Genomic DNA, 26,571 nt, shown 5'->3' with positions numbered 1-26,571 from the left:
AAGTGCTAGGTAGAGGGTATTTGTAAGTTTTTTAAGGGTTTTTTGCTATTTTAAAAACTTTTGGGGGATAATAAATTTTATAGAATACCCAAAATCATGTTACAAGTTCTGGTTCTAGGTACCTAGAAACCAGAATTGTCAGTTTCGGTTTCGGTTCTGGTTCTAATTCCTTCAAAAAATACAAAGTACGTGGAACCGAACACCCCTAGAAAAACGGTTCAATAATTGGAAGGCAAAAATGACAAACACCTACATTAGGTTTTGGGAAACTACAATTACCTTCCAAACGTTTTAATAACCAACAGAGAGGGAGAGACCTACACTTCCTTTAATAGAAATTATATATGTCATTCAATTACGAAACTACCCCTAACAAAATAAAGATTTTACCTGAAAATAAACACACAAACAACCAAACCATGATAGTTGTGATTTGATCATTTACAACTTATTTTTTTATTTAAGCATTTTAAAAAAGAATATTTATATGATTAATAAACAAATATAAAATAATTTTTTTCGATAAATAAATTATCGTCAATAATTAAATAATAATGAGTCTATCATTATGAAACATTTTACAATGCACTCTTTCTATTTAATCATATTCTAGAGTTAAATTATTAGTTTACCCTTCAATGTGTTAGATTTAACAGAGAAAATTGATGACATGGCAAAAATTTGGACCAAATTTAATTTCGCAAACCTCAAAGTTAATGGATTTTGTTTTACAAGTTTTTCTGATTTTCTTTTATCTTTTCTTCTCTAATTTTTTTTTTTTTTTTTCTATTCTCCTTCTCCTTTTTCTCCTTTTCATTGTTTCTTTCTTCCTAAGTACAACAGAGATCATGCAAGTTTAGAGAAATATTTTTCATTGATAGATTTCTTCGTTTGATGGTGCACGACATCCGTTTAAAGTACTTTGTTTAGAAACGTTTCCCGGCTTTTTAGCAACACGCCTAGACATGAACGTGATCATATCCGTTACCGTTCTCAAATATAACGTTGACAATACCAACATCATTCAACTCGACATCACGCTATCTGACGAAGAGGGCAATGTGAGTGGTACATGGTAGTTTGATTTCAAAGACTCTTACATGGAAAAATCCATTCAACTACTTAAGAAACATGGACTTGATTTCAACAAAATTAAGAACGATGGTATTCCCATGCACATATTTATGCCTACATTTCTAACAGTTTTGTCAAAGTATAAACATAGTCTCTTCAAATGGATTACTTTTCATGGTTTATACGATTTTGCTTACCTGATTAAACTAGTAACTAATAACTGATTAACAGTCCTTTGCCAAGAACATGTAAAGCTTTTGCGGAGATGGTTGCTGCCTATTTTTCAAAGGGTTTTGGACATTAAAGTTGCGGTGAAACACTGTAAAGAACTACTAGAGGGAGAGGTATGGTTATCTAAACTTGAGAAGATATTAGAAATTAAGAGAATAGGCGAGAGATTCACTATGCAGATGCAAGAACGACGAAGCGTTATGAGCTTAAAGAAGTTTTGGATGGATATTTTCATGGAATATCAAGAAGGTTCAAAAGGACGCCAACTAAAATTACTCCAGTAATAAATTGATAGTAGTTTTACTTGATAAATTTTGGTTTTATTGTTTTTCTGATTAATTTTTTCTTGTTAAATTGATGTTAAACTTTTTATTTGTTCTCAAATTGCTTCACATCTATGCATATTAAATCACAAATTCTCACTAATTAAATTGCAATATCACCAAGCAGATCCAGCCTTGAAAATCTCTGCTCATTCACGGCTATTGAGCAAACCCATCTGCTACGAGTGGCGGAACAAATCTGCAATCTTGAAGAGTCTGCTCAAATATATGACCCACTTTCAGCAGTTTTTCCTGTATACATTAAGAGAGAATCGTCTCATCAGTTTGATAATCCTTCGACAACCCTTGCCGGTAAGTACTAACTCATAAATAATACTACAAATAAACTTCATTTACAAACTTTTGCATACAAATTGGTATGATACAAAATGAATATAAAACGTTTTGTAACAACACCTATCAGATATTGTTCACTTTAGACACAATCATCACGGGCTTTTCAACCCACAACGAGTCTAACAAGTTAAGGAACACCCTAGATTATATACATTTGCTCTAGCTTCCCACCTAATTATGTGGGCACTCTTGCTTATGGTTTGCTCCCATACACCTGGTGCCCACAAGCAGCCCTGACTAGGCACGCTTTCTGACAAACCTAACTATATAAAATAGTAATCAATTTGCAAATAAGAGTTTTTTATACATAATTTGTATGTGTAGCATTACTTATTTATGAGAAAATAACACTGTAATTAGCAAAAGGTTATGCAGAGCTACACAAATAGTTGGGTTAAATTTTTTTGCTGACAGATAAAATGTGCAACTTTTATCAAGGTATCAATGTACTAATGCTTATTTATTGATATACTAATGATTTGATTATACTTTGGCGTCTTAAGCCTCACAACAGGAAATTAGAAACCAAGAAAGTTTGCAAAAAATATTCTGAACAAAGGCAAAAGGTGGCTGAAAAATCAAGTGATTGTAGATAACAGAAGTTGCAATTCTCAGAGGACTCCTCTTATCAAATTAAAATAACGAATTGTAATGAATATGGGTAGTCTGTACCTCATCAAATGCTGCACCAATCATTTGGAGACCAATAGGAAGGCCCGCAGGTCCGCCTTCTACAAACCCACATGGCAAAACCAATGCAGGTAACCCTGCCAAGTTTACGTTTACCTGTACCGAGTATAAAATCCCGAATGAGGAAAACAAAAATGAAGCCAGGTAATATTTGGAGTTCTGTCCTGACGCTAACTAACTAATAGAACTTAAAAAATGTAAAAACAAAGAGAAGAAAAAAGAAAAAGAAAATCACACATGCTAGTTGTCATTAAAAAAAATTTTAAATCTTACAACTCATTAAATAAGATGTGATTTTCAGGAGGGATCATTCAGAAAAATTAAGAAGCTTTCCTCCAAAATGAATCCATAGTTTCAGCAATGACTGTAGGAAATTAAAATCTGGATAGCAATCTATTATAAATATTCATAGTGGTAGCCAAGAGGACGTAAATATGGCAGATCATAGAGCAACAAAAAGATTCTTACAGTCATAATATCCCCTGCATACATTGCCAGCGGATCATTCTTTTTCTCACCTGTAAATATCACAAGTAATTAGGAAACTTCAGTCTAAAATAAAAATCAAACATTTTAAGTGAAAGAAAAAAGGAAGGGGGGAAGAAAAGAGACAAGTGAATACCAATCTTATAAGCAGCGGATGGAGCTGCAGGTGAAATTAGAATGTCGTTTTCATCCAAAGCTGCCTTAAAGCTTTTCTGTATTAAGGTCCTCACCTAAAACACTATTACAATCATAATTTTTTTCTTGAACAGCAAAATAAAGTTTTTCACGAGTCTCAGAAAACATAACAACCAGATAATGAATAACTAAAATCAATGTTCTACATCCCAAAACAATCATTCAATCGTGGTCGAGCAGATATAATTTACACAGGCAGAAGGACTGTAACAATGAAAAGATTTGGGAGAACATCAGCCAACTCGTAATTCCTAGGATTTCTACACGCTTGTCAATTGAAATAATAGAGAGAAACAAATTTTTGGTTCTCCATAGCAAATATCATGGAACTGGAACTTCTCTTGAACACACATGAAGGATGATTGTAGTACCTGTTGGGCACGCTTGTAATATGCATCATAGTATCCGGCTGAAAGGGCGTAAGTTCCCATCAATATTCTCATTTTAACCTGCAAAAGTTTTATGCACATTTTGATTTAACACTCCTTATTGGTACAAATCTAAGTTACACTTTTCCTTTGGGCTACTTAGCAGCTAGCTCTCTCTACACAACTACGAGAACTTAAACCAGTGACAAGTAGCCCTGGGCAGTAAAAAAAAAAAATCAATAAATTTGAATAAATACGGGGAAAAAGGATCTTATATCCACTTGAGATATACATACCTCAGAGCCGAATCCTTTTGCACGGGAATCTTCATATAGTGCATTCAGCTCATCAGCAACAACTTGGTTCCCATATCTGGATATTGACGTAAAAATAAAGGCAAGAACTCAGAATTATTTTGTAACACTGGATTATTATATAAGAGAGTTGGAAACATTCTTTCTCATTTCCTTCGGTAAAATAGACAACAACAGCAGACACTATAGTTGATTTCAAGTTTTTTGTAATCCATCTCTCAACTAAAACCCAATTCTTAATAAATGCTTGCTTTTGGACTTCAAAATTGCCACCAAAATTTTTTCTTCTCCATTCCATTGATTTACAAATGGAAGTAAAATTAATAGACATATGTGCAAACAAATTGGTTTAATAATTTACCAACAATGCCTGAAACAAAATCAAAAGAATGATTATTGCTAAGATGTATTCTTCAGTAAATTACCTGACACCATCATAACGTGAAAGGTTGGAAGAAGATTCAGATGAAGCCAGAATATAATAGGCTGGTAAACCGAGTGAAAAGGATGGCAATGATACCTAAAATGTCAGTGAAAATAAAAATTATAAAATTATTTGCATAAACTTCAACATAAACAAGTATGAGAAAATATCAAAGGCACCTCTGACAAAGTACATCCTAATTCTTCCAGATGGGAAACAGCACCAAGAATTGCAGATTTTACTCCAGTATCAACACCGTTATCAAGAGTTTCACGAATTATACCAACCCTCAGCCCTTTCAATGGTTTGGATTCCAAAAGAGTGGCAGAAACAAATTGACTTGTGAAATCAGGCACTTCCTGAAAAGTGATATCATCACAAAATTAAAATATAACACTGGAGAAAAAAGTCCTAACATGAAATTAATACAGAAAGTACAAAGCTCAGTAGCACCACTAGAAGCTCACAGTGCTAGAACCTAATCTCAAAACGTTGCGTTTTTAACAAGTCAGAACGGTCAGATGGTCCATGACATGACAAAATAATGCTGGTAATAATGCTCAACAGCAAATATGGTGACTCTCCAACTGACATAAGCATATTAATCTATACAAAGATGAACACAAAATGGGAATGGATCTTGTTTCTGTCCCTCAGCATATACAGTTTTCTCTTACCACATTGGTGTAAACACGCAAATTTCCTAAATCATTTTTCGGGGAAAAAAACTAGTAAATTATAAAATTAGATAATAGTTTGCTCCAGGGAGAAGCACTGACGAGTATTTATTGAAACATTTAGATATATCTGTATACCCGTAGACATAATCAAATGAAAGAATGATGATGAAGAAACAAGGAGAAGTTAGGGACACATACTTGCTTGCTACTTGTGGCATCAAGTCTATCATGACCAGAAACTGCATTTAGAAGAATTCCAGCATCAGCAACAGATGAACCAAAGCAACCAATGACATCAAGTGATGATGCATATGCCATAAGTCCAAATCTTGAGACACGGCCATATGTTGGCTTCAATCCAACAACACCACAAAACGAAGCTGGCTGTCTTACACTTCCACCGGTGTCACTTCCCAGAGATACTACACACTGCCTAGCAGAAACGGCTGCTGCAGAGCCTCCTGATGATCCTCCTGGAACCCGAGAAACATCCCAAGGATTTGCTGTCACCTAACGAACGAATGAACAGATTGCATCACCTGAGTAAACTAACTCCAGTTACCAGTTGTAAATATCATAATCATCTTTCACAGAAAGGCTTTCTCAGTGAGGCTGCTTTTGCATTTGTGTATTAGGAGGAATGAATTTGGAAAGTTTTCAGTTTTGAACTACTTGAACCAGGCTTAAGAATAGTAGTCTATCTATTGTTAATGGTAGAAGTTCCATTATCTACAAAATTCAAACACCCTAATGTGAAACTTTCTCACCACTTTGACAGGAGCAATAAACCCTAAACCCTAAACATTAATCATCCAGGATTTTCAAGCAGTCTTAACAAAAAGAAGGCGAGCTGCAAGCTCGGTTTGTCGAGAGGTGGTCTTGCTCGGATACCAATTGTAACAACCACAACTTTGTAGAACTCACCCTCAAAACCGGTTTGTAAAGGGAGGGTGCCCACATGATTATTACCCACATGTCAAGCCCATTCTTTGGCGATACGAGACTTAATTAGGATCGTTACACACAACAGGATATCATTAAAAACAGAGCCTTTAACAAGTCTAGTTGCTATAATTAATAATTAAAAAGAAGAAATGATATAAGACCTGAAAAGCAGAAGCTTCAGTGGTGCTGCCCATCCCAAACTCATCCAAATTGGTCTTACCCACAACAATCCCACCCAATTCCTTCACTCTTTTCACTGCAGTGGCATCGAACGGCGGACAATAATTCTCCAAAACCTTAGACCCAGCGGTGGAGGGCATATCCACCGTACATATATTATCTTTGACTCCTACAAGAACCCCAGCGAGGGGTCCCACATCTTCATTTCTCTGAATCTTTTCATCAATGGCTTGTGCTTCTTTCAAGACATTGTTGGAGAGGTGAAGAAAGGAGTTGAGCTGAGGCTCAGTGAGTTTAAGACGAGTTAAGTAGGATTCGGCCAGCTGAGTGGCGGTAACGTGGCGAGAGAGGAGGGAATGACGAATGGAGAGAATTTGGGATTGGGGTGGTGACGTTGAGGACGCATGGGGTTGTTCGATGATGGGGTGTGAGGAAGAGAGAATGGGTTTTGTGTGGAAAGAGCGAGTTTTACTTTTGGAAGGTAAGAAACGAGAGAGAGAGCGAGGAGGGTGATGGAGTGTTGATAGCATTTTGGAGTGAGAAATGAGTGAAGCCTCAATGGGGCTTGTCCTTTACTTCAAAATTTGATTCGGGTATTAGAATTTGGCTATTATCTTGGACCAAAGGTTAAATAAAAATTAGTAGCATTTGATACATAAAAAATGGTGAAAAATATTTACTTAAATTACTAACTTAAAATAAGGGAACTCAAATTTCTCGCTATCCCTTTCGTTGCGAAGGTCACAGTTAATTGGTGATGATAATAAGCTTCTCTATCAGTAACGAGGATGCTGATGAGGATCCTATATATTAATACCAGCTTCCTTGATAGCATTGCCATGGAATTTGATAAGGGATTTGCTAACATATTTGTCGGTTGGGGCCTCACTCCACCCCCTGTCGACAAGCAACCATCTCATCTTCCGGCTCTTGTTGAACTTAGTTGTCCTATGAATGACCTCTCGCTCAAGAGTTCCCGCTGTCAGGTTCTTTTATGTACCTGTCAATCTGGGAATCCTTCGACAAATTGGAGTCAGCACAGCAGCACCTTGTGGCGTTGAATTAGCAGTTTCATGAGTAGGTGGAGCACCCACATTGACTGATTACATGAGCTTGGCAAAAGGAGTTTTATCCGTTTTGGAATCGACAAGAAGTTCATTTAACTCCTCAGACAATCATTCATTACTTGTTTATGAGTATATTTCCTTGAATTTGGCAATTTGCATCACTCTTTCGTTAATCCTTATTCACTTATTTAATATTTCATGATTATATCCTCTTTCTAAATTCTAAGTTTTTGAGTTATTGTAAAATCAATATGTTGATGACTCTGTACAGCTGTTAAGTCCACTTATGTGGCCATGAAATATATCTGATACGGCGGACATCCTGAATTTAAAATTTTTTTTGCCCCATTAATTTTATATTCAAGTGGCAATCCATGGTTAAGGAATTTGAATCTCAGCTTATACGACTTATTATCTGTGACACAGAATTTTTGGACAGTATGGACATCCATTTTCACTCACATATCTCGGGGTGTTTCTTTACGGTTATATATTTGTCCATAGCACTTATGAAAGATTGCCTATGCAGCTTAGTGGATGCTACCGTATTTAAGAATTTTTCCTGTTATACATCTATGACAACCACTGTAGGGCCGTTTGGATTGGGGATAAATAAGATAACGGAGGTAATCTTTGTTTATTTTATAAAATTCATGTATTTGGTTTGCAAGTAATAAAATATTACGGTAATATTTTATTACAAATAATGTTTACTGTTGGTAATGTAAGGGGTAATTTTATTACCTTGCTAGGTGGTGTTATTAAAACATTAACGAGGTAATCTGATTTTTCTACCTATTTTGCCCTTAATTAAAAACTATTTCGGATACGGTTGCTCTTAAATGTCTACCAAATAACAAATACTCATCCCCTCTATATTTGAGAAATTAGATAAAACACCTCAACCATAAAAAAGTTTAAAAGTTAACAAAATACCCTCAGCCACGCAAGACCATCGTTAGCCGTGACTCACCACTGCCAGCCACAAGCGTCAATCACCGTAATGGTGTACGACCAGCAAGATCTAACAGGTCGTGCGCCGGTAAGGCCTTTTCCAGCCATGGATCACAAATCCATAGCTGGAAACGACCAGATCTGGTGTTTCCATGGCCTACGGCCAAAGATGTGACTGTGAAATGGCCATAGATCTAACCGTTTTTCGGCCATAAATTTGTGATCCATGGCCATTTTCGGCTTTACCAGCACATGGCCAGTCGTGCGCCATTCCATCGACTACCGGCAGTGGTTGGTTGTCGGCAATAGCTTGGGGTGGATGGGGGTGATTTTGCTATAAATTAAAGTTTTATATGACTGAGGTGTTTTAGCAAAATTTCAAATGTAGGGGGTTAAAAAAACAATTCAAAAAATAATAATAAAAAAATACTTTTATATTAATATTTAAAAATGAGGGCAATTTAGTAATCTATATAACATACCTAGCCATTTATCCTTCTAACCAAACATATTATTCACCAATTTATTCTAACCAACCAAACATATTTTCTGAACATTCCTAGTAATATTCAAGGTGATCTTTTTTTTCGTTAATATAATATACCCCTGTAATAAAATATTATATGATTCAAACACCCTCTACTTGTAATGGAGTTGATATTCCTCTTTCAGTCACTGCGTTGCAGGATGGTTAAAAAAATTGATCTGCAAGGGAGGGTAATTAGTGCCCAAATTTGTTACGGAAAGGGAAGAGGGGTAGCCTGTGCTCCCAAAGAATTGAGGAAGATGAGTATGTTGAAACCACAGCCAAACACACGCAATAAAATAAAACAGAAAAGTAAATAGGACACTTGATTTATCATGGTTCGTTCCGATTAAAGAACTATGTTTAACATTCAAATAGATATTTTGTATTAAGTTTTAAAACTCTATAGCAAGTACAATCTTAATGACGGCAGCTCACTCTCTCTATTTTTTCGTAAACCCTTGGACTCTTACTATTACATCATATAATAAAAAACCTTACCCCATTTGAGCTTACCTAAATCTAACCTGACTCAGGCCCAAATATTAGTAAAACAATAACAAGTCCAAATACTGATAGGGGCCTTTAAGCCTATGCAAATTATGAACCATATCCAACAAAGTCAGCCTTGTTTGAACGTAGCAATGATCTATTTTCATGGGAAATTGTCTTTTGTAGTTCATATCATATTCCAGTATCGTTTTTAACAGAGGTAAGAAGATAATCTTCATATCATTTCTTTCGTCACAAATTTGGTTGTATTGAAGTTTATCTAGGCAAACATACGGCAGTGTTGAATGTAGTACATGGGTTCACTGTTCACAAGTAGTTCATATAACAAATGTGTAGCACCACACTGTGTTGCGGTGATATGTACATTTTCATTTACTGCAGTTTTTTATATTGTGCCCCAATCTTCTGCTTGATAGTTAACTTGTCTATTTAACGCAGTACTGCTCACAAAATCTGTTGTGTCAGTAGCTTTTCCACTTCAGGAAGTCAATTAGAGTATCTTCTGCCTGAAAAAAATTTGAAGCTCAAGTGGTTGGGTGGATGAAAAGTTATAATGATGGCCAATGGGCAGAAGGAAGTGTGAGAGTACCTGAGGTTCGGTGAGGATCCAAATAGGAAACAATAGGAGATTTTGAGAATATAAACAGAATATGATTTTATTCGGAATTTTATTGTTGCTGGTGTAATTTAAGCTGCAAAATGTGTAATGCAAATGATCTTATCAGTTTTTTGTTATCGTATATATGAATCTTAATCTGGAGAAAAAAGCCAAATGTATTATTACAAACAATATTTTTTTCATTTATTAATTGTAGTGATAAGATTTAATTTTGAAAATTTCTCTGACTCTTTCATTACAGATAACCAAACCTATTGTATGAAAAGTATAAAATCAAACTGTCGAACAACCTTCAACCGCCTTCCATGCATCCCAGTAAGGCAGTAACCCTTCACTTAACAATTTGCAAAAACTGTGAATAACTTATTCAAGAATTACTTACCTTCACTAAAGAAGTCTTCAAACTTCAATTAGCCTCAATACACACTTAAATGATTGGGGCACTAACTTTGGACTTCTTCCCTCTGTGTTTGAATACAAAAGCCCTCCCCGACGTTGGTTTCCCTCTAATGGCAAGCAATCGATAAAATATACATCTAGTGTCCACGTGGGAACCTAAACCCAACACCATTTCAGTAACAAACACATCAAAAAAATCCAAGGGTTTATATGCCCTCAAACAACATAACATACACATAATTACTAGACAAAAATAATTACGATCCTGTCAACTTTATTGTTTTAGCCTAAATTTAGGGGCAAACGGTGGGCTCTAGACATTATATTCTTCCAGTATGCACAAGACATAGGGCCTCCTAAGTGACTCCGGCAACCCCATGAAAACATCAATTTTGTGCTGATCCTTGCACATTGCCTCCAAAACATCTATCCTCCACACTGGGGTTAAAAAGTCCTATGTTTTCAATCACCGCAAACAAACGCTGACTTCTATCCTCCGTTTCATAAAAAAATGCTACAATATTTTCTATTCCCTGGGAAGCAACCTCATACGTATCCCTCCACTTTCATATTTGGTCCACCATTTCAGAGGTGCCCTCCTCACTTCTTTTCCTCTTCTTGCTACTGGAAGTCCTTCGAGTTCCACCAGCTCTTGAGCCAGCCACATCTTCCTTGCCTGGAACATTAATTCCACTATCAACATCCATTGTTTCGTTGTTGGAATCAAGATCTTCAACGGCATCAGCTGGGGTCTACACTCCAGCTCCCCCTGCCCGGTCCTTACCGAATACTATGACTAATGTGTCACAGCGAGGGAAAGATTTGTTCCTTAAACCTTTTGCATTTGGATGGCTATGAAAAAAAAAAAAAAAAGACAGATGAAACTTTAGAAATAATATACTAATGATATTTACCGATGCATTGAAGATAGAAACAACCTTACACTTACCCACTCCTCAAAGACATCATCGGTCCATCATCTTCTCTAGTTGGCCACGATATACCCAACTTTGAATGCACCGTTGTCAGCTTCCAATCTGGGTTTTTCTTTAAAGCAAGTAGAGAATCAGCTAAAATTTCCTCTTCCTTTGTCCACTGTCTTCTAGAACCACTTCTTGTGGCTCTAGCCTTCCCTTTCTGTCGCATGCTTGGGTCATACAACGTAAAGGCAGATCCTGACTTCCGGGTGCATTTGCTGAGTTATCCATTATGGAATGAACTTTTAAGGAAAAGAAATGAAACATTTATTTGCCAAATAATTAAAACTTAAATGATACTACCTCTTACTAAATAATAAAAGTCAAGAATATATTTAGGGATTGTTTGTTGAAGCTCATGAAAATAGCTAATTTGAACATATAAGCATTTGAAATTTAAGTAGTTACGTGTTTGGTTAAAATATTTATAAGTAATTGATAAATAATTGACGTGTTTGATAAAACGTGGCTTATAAGTATATTTAATTATTAAAATGATTAAAAATGGTATTATAATAACATGACTTGTTTGAAATATAAAAATAAGAGTATATTATAGAATTTTAAAATTAAATAAGGATAATGTAGTAATATACTTGTCCAAATTAACTTATAAGCAGAGTACGGATAAGCAAAAAAAAAAAAAAAAAAAAAAAAAGTGTCTTCCCCCCAACCTATTATTTTTTACTTATAAACCTAGTTTATAAGCCCGAAAAGTTATAAACAATCAAGTCAACTTAATTTTAAAATTATAAATTAGTCTGATCAGCTTATAAATTTAGACAAACACCCCCTTATACAATAGAAGATTCAGAAGTGAAAAACATATAATCTAAGACAAATAATTTGCATTCAAACAATAGTTTAATTTGACAAACAAATTTTAGAAATGATATTGCGGATGCTCAGATGGAGAATCGAACTGAGACTGTGTACCTATCCATACTATTCTCAAACCCAATTCGTTCTAACCATCTAGACTATCCACAGTCCAGAGATGGGTCATATCAAAATATTGAAGTTAGAAAAAAAAAAAATATTTTGATACATTATTTTAAGCGGTCAAAACATAAAAGTGAAATTACAACAAATTTTTTAATATTTTACTATAAAAACTAGATAAATATTTGAATATTTTATTAGTAGAAATTTTATTATAGTTTAATTTGGAAGTATTGTTATTTGTGTTTGGCTTGATAACTTGTTCATTAATAAATTTTCTTGGTTTTGTTTTACACTCGTGAAAATATTATAAATTTATTTTATATCATCAAACACAATATAAATAGATTGATTATAAAGAGCATTATAAATAAATACTCATATTTTTGTATAACTTATATCCAATATATTATTTATTAAAAGTTTATTTACAATTTTATTATTAAGTTTAATTAATGTCTTAGCCTCTCTAGAATGAGTTTTTGGCTATAACTTACTTGAGATTAAAATTTTTTGTATTATACATCAATGTTTTAAAACCCAACCCGAGGTGAAACCCGGCAAGTTTCGGGTCCCGGGTTGACTGGTTGACAAAAAATTTTAAAACTCAACAAATACACCCCTAAAAATCACCTGCAAGTCCCTACATGTTTAAACTTTATCAAACACACCCCAAATGAAAATCGACTGGCGACTGATCGGCAGCGACGACACCCCAGATGCAACCCCAATCATCCCCTGAGCCCATTTCCATTAAAATCTACCCAAGATCTGGTCGAAATAGGTTCTATTTTGGTCAGATCTCACAGACATCAGCGTGGGTATTCCACGCCAGATCTTATCCACGCCGGGGTCGACAAACCTCCCCATCACCCAAGAATTACTCCCCTGTTCCTCCCGACCAAAACCCACCTCACCCCACCCCCGTTAGCCTCGCCAATCATCGGAAAAATCCCATTGTTGCCGCTGCTAGGTTTGTTTAATTTCCGGTCAATTTACTCACTGGAAATCAATGCCGTCACCACCATTGTATTCACCGAAACTTAGTCTTCAAAAGCCCTAACCTTCCGGCTGTCGATTATTTGCCGATCATCCTCCCAAATCTTAGGGTTTTGGGGTGAATCGAAAAAGTTAAACTCGGTCTGTTGAAGCTACCGGGTCCCGGTTAAACTAGTTCAACCGGTCAGGCCGGGCAGGTTTTAAAACAATGTTATACATAGTTATTATTATATATACACTTTTTAATGAAGTTTTTTTTTTTCAATTAATTTTAAATGTAGATGACATCATGACAAGCACTAAAAAAATATTAGAAAATTATGATCATGTAATTTATTTCTTTGAACTTTTAATCTTTTGTAAAACCCTTTAAAGCGCCAACGTTGAAGACACAAAAGAGAACCCTCAGAAAACCCTCGGTTCCTCACTATTAAGGTCTGTTTGGAGGGCGATGAAGTGAAAGAAAAGAAGCTCAATGACAGAAAATCCAAAGCATTCTCTTGACACCACTCCTGAATCTTCTCAAAGGGCTCTAAAGATCCCAAAAACCGTGGAAGATCAGACCAACAACAACAACACAGAACAAAACCCAGAAGAAGAAAAAGAAGAAGTAGAAGAAACAAAAATTGCAAAAGCCATGAACCAAAGCGGTAAACTTCAACGCTACTTGGTGGCTATTGAATATTTGGGGACCCGGTTCTCTGGGTCCCAGAAGCAGCTCAATCGCCGTACGGTGGTTGACGTTCTTGAGGTAGTTTATTAGACCTCTCTGTTTGGTTGCTAAGAAATGAAAAAATTTTGAACTTTTTTGTTTAGGTTAAATCAATTGGGTCAGTTAAGTGAAAAATGAAAAAAAAAAAAAAATTGAATTGTTTTGTTGTATTGAATTAGAGGGAGTTGCTACAGCATGCAAAATCTAATACCAGGCCGGTAATGTTACTGGCCTAGTTCATCCCTTTTGGTATAATTTTTTCCCATAATGATTTTCTTTTGGGATGATAGTATGTGCCAATTTGGTAATATTACCGGCCCAATATTTTGGTTATAAGTAACAGTTTTGGTTTCGTGTACGGTAGAATATAAAATAGTTATATATATTGACAATTGATGTGGTAATAAGTATTGCTATATGTAACCAAAATATCTGTAGTTGTAGCCTAAACATCAATCCAGTAACTTTGCCGGAACTAGTATGGTATAAATCCCTTCTTTTAGGGGTCTGATGCAGTATCTTGCTTGGTAAATGTTACTGTACTGATATTTTAGTTACATGGAACGAGAAATTAGTTGCTTGAAAATCTGTTGAAGTTATTATAAATGATTTTTTATTTACTAATATATGTAACCATTTTTTATTCTATAGGTATTACATTGAACCTAAACATTGTTACCTGTAACTAAAATATTGATGTGGTAATTGTATTGGGTGGGTTGGTATTATCGTTTCTTTTGTGAATGATTTGACTTATAACCTTACCTAATATTTCAAAGCAAGATCAATCTGAAACTGGTATGATGTTTTATCCTACAATTGTTATAAGGCTTATGTTGCATTTTAAAGATAAAAGCAATGTTCCAGGAATATTACCAGCCAGGATATTGCATACTGAATTACTATGCTACTGGGAGTAGAATCTCAGGATTTGCATTTGGGTTCTGTGTCATTCCTTGGAGAAGGTGAAGTACACCATAGAGTGCTCATAACATATGCATCTATAGTGTTTTTTTGGTTTTGTTTTTCTTTTAAAGATTTGATTATAATAGATTTAGTTTTGTCTGATTAGGAGGCATTTCATAAATTTATTGGGCAGCCAGTTTCAGTTTCTATCTCCAGTCGAACTGTAAGTATAGAGCTTGCTTTAAAGCTATTATTTTGATGCTTTATTTGATTGGGTTTATGATATAATGGTATGCTTTTGGTTCAGTAGATTTTGAGATATACGAGTGTTTGAGCAAGATTAGTGATACTTATCATAAATTTGAATGCGATTTGCAATGTAAACATTTTGTATGCAATTGATTGCGCATATGACACAATTTCTTAATTCAATGACAACTTTCCTCTTCACATTGGTGGTATATGATTATATCTCATATATAATCAAGTCCAATTGGTTGATGAAGAATATCTTAAATTCATATTAGCTGCTCATTTCTCACTTGTTCGTCTCACTTTTTCTTCCTTATTTTCATCTTATCTTACTTTATCATTAATCAAGTCTAACATGGTTTTTTTGAAGAATATTCAAATTCAAGAACTTATCCTCCCCATCACCCAAACCCCCCCCCGGCGAAGTTGATTCATCGTTTCTCTCATTTTCTGTTCTTCTAAGGTTTCATAATTGATGCATTACTTTCACTTAATTAGTGATTGGTGATTGTAGAAAAGTTCAAAAGGCTAAATGGAAATGCATGCATGTATGCAAGACTTTGAGGACGTTAGAGAGTTGCAACCTATAAAAGTAAAAGGAAGAAGTGCCTTAAAAGCTTAAAAGTAGATTGCCAGACTTTTAACTGTTGGATGGTACCAATGAGAAAACTGCTTGTAATTTGTAATGCCCTTAAACCATAAATTCAACTAATTTGAACTTGTTATCGAACTTGTGTACCCTGGAAAGTCTCTGCGACTTTTCTCGTCACACAAAACTAATTGCTACATGATATTGAGCATGTTTTTTAGGCAAGAAGACTAACAATATTTTATTTCTTTTTAGAGATAAATAGCATGTAGCAGAAACACCATTTGCACATGGCACAAAAATGCTATAGACAAATATCACCCTAAATCTTTGAGACATGCATGAAAACAATTTTTTGATTCTTGTTCCTATAGGATACAGGGGTACATGCCTTATCAAATGTTTGCCATGTAGATGTGGAACGCATTAGCAAAAGGAAGCCTGGTGAAGTGGTATGTTGCCTATGAATTACTATTCTTTTCCTTCTTTGATGTTTACATTTTTAACTTGTGCTGCTCAATTTACTATTTTTTTAGTCTTACCAAAAAGTTATTGTATATATATCACATTTTTTACACAAATTATTTAGGCAATTAGTTTTTAGCACTTTTGATGGTTGAGATTCAATACAACTTGCACATTTGATGTACTTTGAAAGGTACATAATTCAAATACAATCTCAGTGATTAAATGCTTTAATCTAACGACTTTAATAATTTGTTTGTCAATATCAAATGCGTATTACTTGTGAAAAATGTACTTGGATTGTATTCTTTCTGAAAGACCAGTGAATAAATTTTCTATTTTACAAATAATATGGTTTTGGTAAATCCATTAAAATAGACAATTGTGTCTCTATGAAGCAGTTTAAATGACAAAAATGGTTTCCTCTTCTACTTTACCTTCAAATGAGATGTAATTTGATTGTTATTTGAAGGAATATGGTAAATTGTAGGAGACTATGTTAGGGTTTTGGTTAGAGAGAGAAGAAAGGTGGAGAATTTAGTGTGTGCTGGACTATCACAATCTTACTATTGCCTTTTTATATGTTATTTATTTCATACTAATGGAAATGAACCTGTTTTGGACATTTCAGCCAATGAAGACTCACAGTGAAATGATATAAAAGATTTGTACCTTGTTCAATACAAATCACTGTGAATATTACTATTTACTAATGAAGTCTGTAACAAAAGAAAATAAGAATTAAGTTGACTAAACTCTTAAGCAAATACCTAAACATCCTATGTCTGTAAAAATACTGATTTACCTACTGATTGCAAAATAATCTTAAACTGTCATTGTTCCTCTCTGCTTTTTATATGGTTCTCAAATCATTATTTTCATCTCCTTTAAAATGCAGTTACCACCTCATGAACCTACTGTGGTTAAAAAAGCTCTGAACCATTTCTTACAGGTGTGTATTCTTATGATCCTAGAAGTTTTAGATTAAGGATAAAATTGTGGCTGGTTCCCTATCTATTGTCAGTTCATAATACCACCTAGATCTGACAAATTTTTGGTTTTTTTTTCTATTGTAAGCGTGAAGGTGATATTATGGTGACTGATGTTCGATGTATTCCACCTGACTTTCATGCAAGATTTAAAGCTCAAGAGCGAATGTAAGTATTCCTGAATTAAAGTTATTTTTGTGTTTCTTTTCTGAAAAGTTGTTTGTAGAAATTACATCCTCATATTGATTTATATATATGTTTATCTCTGATATAATGATATGAATCGGAGGCTAGATTAAAAAGAGTGATCTATAACAGAGGATTTTGACACTATTGGGGTGGTTTTGGCTGCTTCCTCCTTTTTGTTGTATTTCCTTTTTTGGTTACCACCATTGTCTCAAAATGAGATTTTAGATATATGTTGCCAAATAGCCACCTTCCTTAACTGCTGATCTATGTTTTGACATGATTATATAAATAATGTTAGAGAGTACATTTCTTAAATTTGTGGTGAAAATTGCTTTAGGTACTTTTATCGGTTATTGTCTGGGCCAGAGCCTTTGTCTATTTTTGAGAAAGACCGGGCATGGCATGTGCCTGAGGAGCTAGATCTTCATGCTATGCAGGTTTGTTGACCATTATGCGTACAGAAATTTATTTAATCTTCGGTTTACCTGAAAACACAATTTGGTTAATTTAGAATAATGCAGGAAGCATGCAAAGTTCTTCTTGGGTGTCATGATTTCAGTTCCTTTAGGGCATCTGGCTGCCAGGTTGTTTCTCAACCCTTATTAGGTAGCTTTAAATTTATTCTTTTGTATCTGTTTGGTGTTCATTTGATACCAATTCTATAGACACTTGGTTGTTTATTTTTCTCATCTCGTAGCCAGCTAGACCATACTAGCAAACCTGAAAATCACTTTTACCTCTGACTTGTAAAATCTTGCGAGGATTAAACCATCATAAGTTCAACCTAAGCAACATGAAAATGAGACTAAAATAGAACATTTTATTTATCTTTTTTTGACTCAGATGAGTTTCATTTTGAGTGTGAGACCTGCTTATTGAAAGTGTACTTCCAGTAACAAGTGTGCTACTCACAATATTGGTACCTCAGAAATTTGAGCCAACCAATATATAACTTGATTACATGTACTCTTAGCTTAGTGTGAAGAGTTTGGACTTGAGACTACTTTCTTCTTTCAGTCGGTGGGAGCAATGACTATTGTATTATCCACTTCCAGAGCTGGACAATTGAATTTTTCAAAGATGACGAACAAAATGAAACGCCTTTTTTTTTTTTTTTCAGCGGACTTGAAATGCAGCTTTATATGTACCATGAGTAATGTGGCTAAACTCTGCCATCTCTTTTGTTTTCTTTGCTTCCAATTTCCCTTATTTATTTTGAACACTGGTGCTTGCAACAATACTTGAACATATGGTTTCTTGAGCTAACAGGATATGTAAAGCCTTTACTTGATTATTTGTAGGCGAACTCGCCAATCAGAACAATAGACGAGCTTCATATTAACGAGGTGATTTCAACTCCATATTTTCCTTCCAATATGGAGAGGGAACAAAACAATATGAAAAGGGAAGATTCCTGTGCAAGTGACTCCATCAGTTCTGCAACTTTCCTTCCTGTTAGTTCTATTTCCAACAGCGATATATTAGGGACATCCAATGGTGGAAGTAATTTGGAATTTGGCATAAGGAGAAGGCATCATAACTATTTGGTTAAAGTGCGTGCCCGCTCTTTTCTCTACCACCAGGTTGGGATTACACTTTTCCATGCCTACTTTTGCCAGCTTATTTGATTTTATCTTATTTTTTATCACTATTATAATCACGTAGTTTACATGATTACATTTTCCTGTGTTCCATTAGTATCATGACATTATAGCAAAATTTTCCCTGGTCACTAGTTGAACAGTTCCAAACTCCAAGTTTTTGTCTCTTTTCTACAGGTTAGGCTGATGGTTGGGATACTAAAATCCGTTGGAACTGGAGATCTTTCTGTTTCTGATGGTGAGGCTACCTCTTTATTATCTTGTATATTTATGTTGATCAAGAAAAAAATCGTATATCATAGTCTCATTTTGAACTAACTTTTTTTTCTTATTCTATGAAAAACTGTATCAGTTGAAAGAATCCTAAATGCGAGGACGGTGACTGCTGCAAGTGCCATGGCCCCTGCATGTGGTCTCTACCTTGGACATGTGAAGTACGATCTTCCACAAGAAAACTAAAGAAATTATAAGTTCAAAGACATTTCAGATTTCATTCACTGGTATAAGTCTGCCGTTCAAAGCGATTATTTATCATGTGCTCATCAGATAATGCAATTCTGGCACAGGTCTTCAGCGCAAAAATACATTGACCCTTCGGTTGCATTGAGCCTTTCAGGTTTTCTCCCTGGGGATGGAATTAAAGAGCAAAAATTACATCATATCAAATTTTTGACAGTTTTGTAACTATTTCAGGCATATGCTGTTTTTCTTAATGACTCTAGCCTCGAGTGTTTTTACTCAGTCCCTTGGGTTTATGATCAGTAATTGCAGTTTTCTTTTGAGAAAATGCCTTGTCTATAACTTCAAGAATCAATTGATACTCCATTTTTCATCATAGATTAATGGTAAGACCGTAAGAGATGTATGATGATATTTCTTGACCATAAAATCTCTAGAATTTAATCAAAATTACAAGGTCTTTGACATAATTATCATCAAAGGATGTATTCTGAATAAAGGATCGCAAACTCGCCTAATCTTTCTAAACTGAATTTAATCCCAGAATCTTTATACAATTACAGAAGATCTCACAAATTAAACTAACCAGTACCCTCAGATATACTAGATACTACTCATAATTATAAGGAGATTAAGTGTAAAGTACAATCAAATTGATACAAATAAATGAAGCTGACCAAAGTGGAGCTTTGTGCAAATCGTTGAAAAAGATCAATTTCAGTTGTTTGGCCATGGCTTCAAAGAACTTGTTCGGAGAAGAAATGATTTCGAAGAGAGGCGTAAGATGCATCACCCATGTTGCTGATATATTGTTACCAGAGTTCAGAAGCTCAAGACGCAGTTAGCATTCTGCAAGAGAGCATAGTAAAGAGCTCAAAAGCTCAAGACGCAGCTAGCATTTTGCAAGAGAGCATAGTAAAATGTTACAGTGGCCGCTTGAGTCGCATAGAGCCGACATTTTCAACCCGAAGGTCTGTGGTGGAAGTGGAACTTCAGATTTGTTGAATCACCTCCAAAGCCAATAATCACTATCTGTTTAATTTGCAGTACAAATATTACTTGCTACCAGAACACTGCACTCATATACTGGCATTGAAACCATATAATAGAACTTTGAATAAGAAGTTGTACTGTGGTACATGTTTGACAATAATAAACCCGACAAAATTGCGAGAACAGTCACATTTGCCTAATCTTATAAAAAGTGCTTACAAACAATTAAAGGACTTACTTCATTAAAGACTCGATAGCTGCATGAATGGAATTATTATGAGTAGAATCCTGACGCTGAACCAGGGAGTGAGGTCCATTCCAAACTGATTTTTGACTGTTGGGGAAGAGAATTCCACATAAATTCAAAAGCATGGGACTTTCGAATTGGAAGTTACTGTACAGCTTAGCTTTTCCTTCTCGTTCTTGTGACTTCTATAATTTAATCAAACCAAGAAGTCAGATAACATTCATGTCATCAAATTAACCGAAATGGCATAGTATAATACACAATAAAAACTAAAAGGAAAATAAAGCACCTTCAAGCATAATATGTCAATGTTTATATGCCTTTTCTATCAGCTGGTGTCATGTGATAGACCGTAGAGGACAACAATTGTTTTAAGTTCTAAAATTTATGGGGTATCTATACCAATAATGACAATTTATATAACATATATTATAATGACAAACGGCAGGGGGACCAGCCAGTGCAGCTCTCCAATTGAAGCCATAATTCATTTTTCATATCAAGAGCATGTTTACTATGATAAAACAAGAGACTGCAATGAACCCCAGGCATGCTGAGTACCAAAAATTGGCAGGCCTCCATTACTTTAATCCTCTTTGCCTCTTTGTACTAAGCCAACAAATATTAAAATGGTATCAAAATAGGTCTTTCATCACTGTTCGTTTATTTGAGTAAAAGATTGTATCTGCAATGCCATTCATAAAAAAAAACTTATGTACCTTATCTGTTTTCTGCTTAACTGCCACAGGTTCCTCCTCATGCCCCCGGGAATGAGTTTGGACTCCTGTTCCAAGCTTCTCTGCTCTTCCTGGTTCAGATTGTCTGATAGACTCTCTTGAGACTTCACCCTCACCTTTCTTCTGAATCTCCGTCTCATTCGCTTCTTCGTCTTCGTCTTCTTCTTCTCCATCCTCTTCTTCTTCATCCTCCTCGTCCTCTTCCTCTTCCTCCTCATCTGCCTCATGCTTCCCATCTATATGGCTATACTGAGGTTTTGTACTCTCCATTTTCATCTCCTCTCTTTTCCCTTCAACCTCAGTATCTGCATCAGGGTCCTGTGATTCACCTGAATCTGATGATGAATCCTCACCACCAGGACTTTCTACAGGAGAAGATAAAAAAAAAAAAAAAATTCATTTAGAACATGTTCAATTACTTGTTTCTCTATACAATGGAAGAAAGGAGGATCAGAAAAGCAAAAAACAGAGTGCGTTATCTTTGACAATTTTGAGCTTTCAAATATATAAATTATGATCTATTGTTGATTCTAGGCAGCCTTTTCTTATGTATCAATTATAAAGCAAATTAGTAGCCCATTAGTTGTTAACACAATGGTATTTACATAAGAATACTTGGTTCTATTTTTAAGAACAAAAAATTTACCATGAAAGGGACAAAGAAGTATCATTGCACTTGGCAGGGACCAAAATAATAATAATAGAAAACAGACAGGCAAAACATATCCTCAACAACCTTGGGGTCAGCAAATTTACTTCATGATCAATGATCCAATGAAAAATCTCGCCGCTAAATATGGCTGCCTTCATAACATATGTCTTTTCCAAAGAAAGAAAATTGCCATGAGAAGCAATGACTTCAACACCCCAGTAAATGGACAAACATAGTCAAATTCGGTCAACTTATCACATAATTCTTTTCTCCTATATGGCCGCACCCAATATCAAACTCACAGGCTTGCAAATTTATTGAAATGTATCACACAAACAAAAAAAAAAAAAAAAAAAAAAAAAAGACAATACACATTTACCACACATTGGACTTGCAAGAATGTAAGGTAAAAATTTCAGTTATTTATCAATAGAAGGCATATGGAATCTTTACTTAAAATAATAATAATAATTGTATCTATTGCATTACCTCTTGAACATCAACAACTCCAATTTGACGGTTAGCAATTCGAGCACTCTCCTCACGCTCCCTTTTGCGGCGCTTTAGAACACATATAGCACATAAACAATCATGTTTATGACGCCTTCTGCAAATAAATAAAAAGTTTACTGATAAGAAAAAATGCTTGAATTATAAAGAATAAGGAACTATCAAGATGAAATGACTGCAAGAAAAGTACAAGAAAGGAAAAACTTATGTCCTGTATCTAAGGTAATTAAACTCCCTCTATAATTCCATACGTTTATCATCTATAAAGTGTCTCATCATAGAAGTTTAATGTGAAGCCAGATCTTAAACAAATATAATAAATATGAAGTTCCTCAGACCAGATCACAATAAGACCACATCCAAACTCAAAATTGAGGTCTGGAATTCACCATAATATATACTGAGTAGCAAGCAAAACAATGAAATGAAAGAAAAGAAAGAAATATCAGAAATCAAAAGTCAAACAAACGAATTGACCAACTCACCAAAGTTAGCTTTAGTGAAGCTCAAACATCAGAACTTGATAAATAACATAAATTTGATTACCATTACAAATTCAACATAAGACACTCCACTGACATCACAATAACAACAGAAAGAAACAAATTACGCTCCCCACACTGGGAAAGAAAAGGGTATCTGCCCAAACATACCCATGACGTTTTCCTGACTTCTGCTTTGGTTGGCTACCTTTAACTTGTACTTTAGCTTGACTGGACTGGGCAACATCTTCAACTTGAATAATTTCAACACCTAACAAGAGAAAACAAATAACGCTAAGGCCGCTGCTAGAATATGGAGCCCATCAGTTTTAACCAATATAAACACATATGCACATATATACATAAATGCATTTTATTAGGAAACCGCACTACATACATGTGTATACTTGCACAACAACACTCAATTAGCCTCTGAAATTAAGCAAAACAACAATAAAATGTGTAAACATAATTTAGCGTAGTGAAAATCAAATTACAGTAACTAGTAAAGTGTACAAACATGAAACTCTCACCATTATTTCCCTTTGGTTGCTCACTGTATAACCCAGCTGCTGTCCAGTACTTCATAAAATTTTTCTTCACCCGCTTCATAAGGTCCAATATATAGTCACCTTTGTTGTTATACTTGTTACAGTTCTCCCAGATGTACTGTACATCCTTGTAGACATCTTCTGAATTCATATACTTATCACCACTTTCAAGACTCGTGCATATTGTTCCAAAATCCATTGGTGTATCTATAACATCAAAATAATCCTGGTTCCAAACAGTATTGCAGTCTAAATTAAGAGTAGGAAAATCTTATTCATTAGAATGAAAATTTACGTATATTAAAACACACAGATGTTGTATTGTCATGGTATAGAAGGGGAGAAAACAAGGAGAAAGAAGTAAAAATAAAACTCAATCCTTCACAGCAGGCATATATAAGAGAGAACTTAGAGCGTAAGGCACAACACACTAACCAATAAATAACAAAAACCTTAAGTAATCCAGTACTTTTAGCTTATAAATTCAAACAACATAGAGTAACATATGAGCCTTGTGATATTCAATATTTAAACTCCGCAGAATATTATTAAAACTTATCCAACATGAAGAAATGAGTTGAGATCCCCATGGATTGAAGTTTATAATTAAGAAACAATTGCTAAAGAAAAGCATTGATTCTTGCACATAAATATACCTTAACTCTTAAGGTATTTATCCACACAACTTAAAAGACAACAACATTAAAACCAGGAAAATTACATGAACTTCAACTCTCTAGGCAATTCTCTAGACATGAAAATTCTCTAATTAAAGCATAACAAGAACAGAAGGGCAGAGATTCCAAAAGCATTCCACATAGAAACACTTACAGGTATTCCCAAAGCTTCAGGATTCACAGGGGCATTAAAGGGCTCAGCTGCATCCATTTTCATTACCTTCTTAATTACCTGTGGAGGAATAAACAAAGACAAAAGTCAGTAAAAGTAAATCTTTTATTTAGAAATCTGCAGCTTAAAACACAGACACAAAATGGTACAGTCAAGCATATTCAGCAGAGATCCATTCCAATTTTCTTAACATACCATCAACGCAGCATCTAGTTCTTCTCTGTCATATTGAGGATCCATACGAGGTCTCTTATGTTGTTTTTGATAAGAATTCTCAACTTGTGTCGCAACACTGTTGCCAGTGTTGCCAACACTTGTACCACCCAAAGCCTTTGATGACTTAATCTTAATGCTCCCAGCTTTCTTCATTGTATTCCCCAGAAGACCCATTTTCAGTTCAGCCAATGACATGGCACTATCCTCCATTCTGTCAACAATGCCACATTGTCTCTCCAAACCCATTTGCGAGCTACTCTTATCAGTATCACTATGAGAAGAATCCAACATTTTTGGAGTCTTCAACTTCACTTTCACACGTCCAACCGGCTTCCCTAAAGTCTTATCAACTGACCCATCAGGGTTTATATTTGCAACATTCAGGGGCTGATCAGTCCCAGTCGAAGAAGGTGTATTAATCTCCATTGGTGACTCATATTCATCATTTCCATACTCATCCACCTTATCAGAATTATGTTCTGTGTTATTGAGACTAACAGCATTTGATATTGCCTCCTTTTTAGCTGTGGCAGATGCCCCTTTAAATTTTCCTTTTTTGTGCCCCCGCTTTCGCTTCATGTTTAAAGTTCCACGAATTAGTTTATCCTCGCCCCTCGGATACTGCAAGCAATGACAAGTTGAAACACAAACTAAATAAATCTATAAGAAACTCACTACAAAACCATTAATTTGTATTCATGCGCCATCAACAAGCTAACCCTTTTAGTGAACACATAAAAATCAAGATACAAATTTTCCATAATAATTAACAATATTTTCTAGTAAACTTTCTTGTTTATCGGACATTTTCCATTGAACTCTCTGAAGTTTAACTTTCACAAGCAATTTCTGCCTATTGAAAAATACACACACAACCCAAAAAAATTAAAAAAAACCCTTGAGATTCAAGCTTCATTTGAATTGTACTAAACACAACTTACGTATAAATGTAACACTAAAAACCTACTCTTTTTTCTCCAAAACAACTAAAAACCCTAATTTCGTAAATCTAAATTCCCCATAAACAAACAAGTCCCAAATCTTGAAAACCCAGAAAACGATTAGCTTCAAAAAAACCCTAAAATCATTCACAAAAACAAACCAAAATAAAGTTTCAATCTTTTCGAAATCAAGCGCAACCGCAGCGTTTAACTTCGAAAAAACTAAACAAATTAAGCTAAAAAAATCATAAATACAAGAAATTAGATTAAATTAAATAATATTAAGACAAAGATATAATGTTGGGCTTTTACCTCGTTAATGAATCCGAAGAGACAAAGTTAGCGAAGTTAGTGAGATTTATTTGTTTTTTTTTTTTTTTGTTTTTATAGGTTTCGGGGAGTACGATGAAAGATGAAAACAATATTAATAAAAATTATTATAAGAAATTTTTGAATATTCGAAGCTTCTTATAAATTATATCAGGCTTCATTGGAGTAACGACATCGTTTTTGTTTAAGTATTGGAATCAGAATCTTACTGCTTTTATTTCAATATTATATCCCTATCCCATTATACTATTATATCATAATTCTATTATTATATCTTAAAAACTCAAAAATATATTTATTTTAATATTCTAAAAATTTTATTCTACTTTATTCATCTCATAAAATATTAATAATTACATTTCTTGTAAAAATAACTTAATTTTTTTAAATAATATTCTAAAAATCATCAAATAATGAACCAAATGAATTGAATACATTGTTTTATTTAATGTGAATGTAATATTTGGAATGAATAATGATAAGTTGATAAAAATTTCTTATAACTTTTTCTCACAAACGTTAACGTGATAACTTTCAATTAGTAAGTTCGCATTTGATTTGACAGGACCTATTTTGAGCAAACGAGACAAATTACGAACTGACCAATTATGAGTTGACATATCGTATTTGTGAGAAAA

General features: G+C 34.5%; 3 protein-coding genes across 3 annotated transcripts; 1 reads left to right on the top strand and 2 right to left on the bottom strand.

Annotated features, from left to right (window-relative positions):
• Positions 1–1,599: 1,599 nt before the first annotated feature.
• On the bottom strand, positions 1,600–6,832 carry LOC116144598 (glutamyl-tRNA(Gln) amidotransferase subunit A, chloroplastic/mitochondrial). The gene is made up of 10 exons (XM_031430068.1): positions 6,249–6,832; positions 5,341–5,652; positions 4,642–4,821; positions 4,464–4,558; positions 4,021–4,096; positions 3,728–3,805; positions 3,298–3,391; positions 3,144–3,193; positions 2,658–2,771; positions 1,600–1,880 (listed from the first exon to the last, which is right to left on the bottom strand). The coding sequence occupies exons 1-10, from the start codon at positions 6,795–6,797 to the stop codon at positions 1,788–1,790; spliced, it is 1,641 nt and encodes a 546-aa protein (XP_031285928.1). The 5' UTR covers positions 6,798–6,832; the 3' UTR covers positions 1,600–1,787.
• A 6,804-nt stretch (positions 6,833–13,636) lies between these two features.
• Positions 13,637–19,753, top strand: LOC116144508 (tRNA pseudouridine synthase A-like). The gene is made up of 10 exons (XM_031429984.1): positions 13,637–14,014; positions 15,048–15,104; positions 16,097–16,174; positions 17,086–17,139; positions 17,265–17,344; positions 17,703–17,802; positions 17,887–17,949; positions 18,667–18,948; positions 19,144–19,204; positions 19,319–19,753. The coding sequence occupies exons 1-10, from the start codon at positions 13,739–13,741 to the stop codon at positions 19,423–19,425; spliced, it is 1,158 nt and encodes a 385-aa protein (XP_031285844.1). The 5' UTR covers positions 13,637–13,738; the 3' UTR covers positions 19,426–19,753.
• Positions 19,754–20,472: 719 nt separating this feature from the next.
• Positions 20,473–26,027, bottom strand: LOC116144838 (bromodomain-containing protein 4-like). The gene is made up of 8 exons (XM_031430291.1): positions 25,916–26,027; positions 24,642–25,283; positions 24,429–24,506; positions 23,580–23,823; positions 23,218–23,317; positions 22,538–22,661; positions 21,385–21,780; positions 20,473–20,850 (listed from the first exon to the last, which is right to left on the bottom strand). The coding sequence occupies exons 2-8, from the start codon at positions 25,239–25,241 to the stop codon at positions 20,653–20,655; spliced, it is 1,740 nt and encodes a 579-aa protein (XP_031286151.1). The 5' UTR covers positions 25,242–25,283; positions 25,916–26,027; the 3' UTR covers positions 20,473–20,652.
• Between the last annotated feature and the right edge of the window lie 544 nt (positions 26,028–26,571).

Source organism: Pistacia vera, unplaced genomic scaffold (genome assembly GCF_008641045.1).
Source record: "Pistacia vera cultivar Batoury unplaced genomic scaffold, PisVer_v2 Contig1007, whole genome shotgun sequence".
NCBI lineage: Eukaryota > Viridiplantae > Streptophyta > Magnoliopsida > Sapindales > Anacardiaceae > Pistacia > Pistacia vera.
Note: the sequence above shows the minus strand (reverse complement) of the source record. Positions and strands in the feature narration are given on the sequence as shown.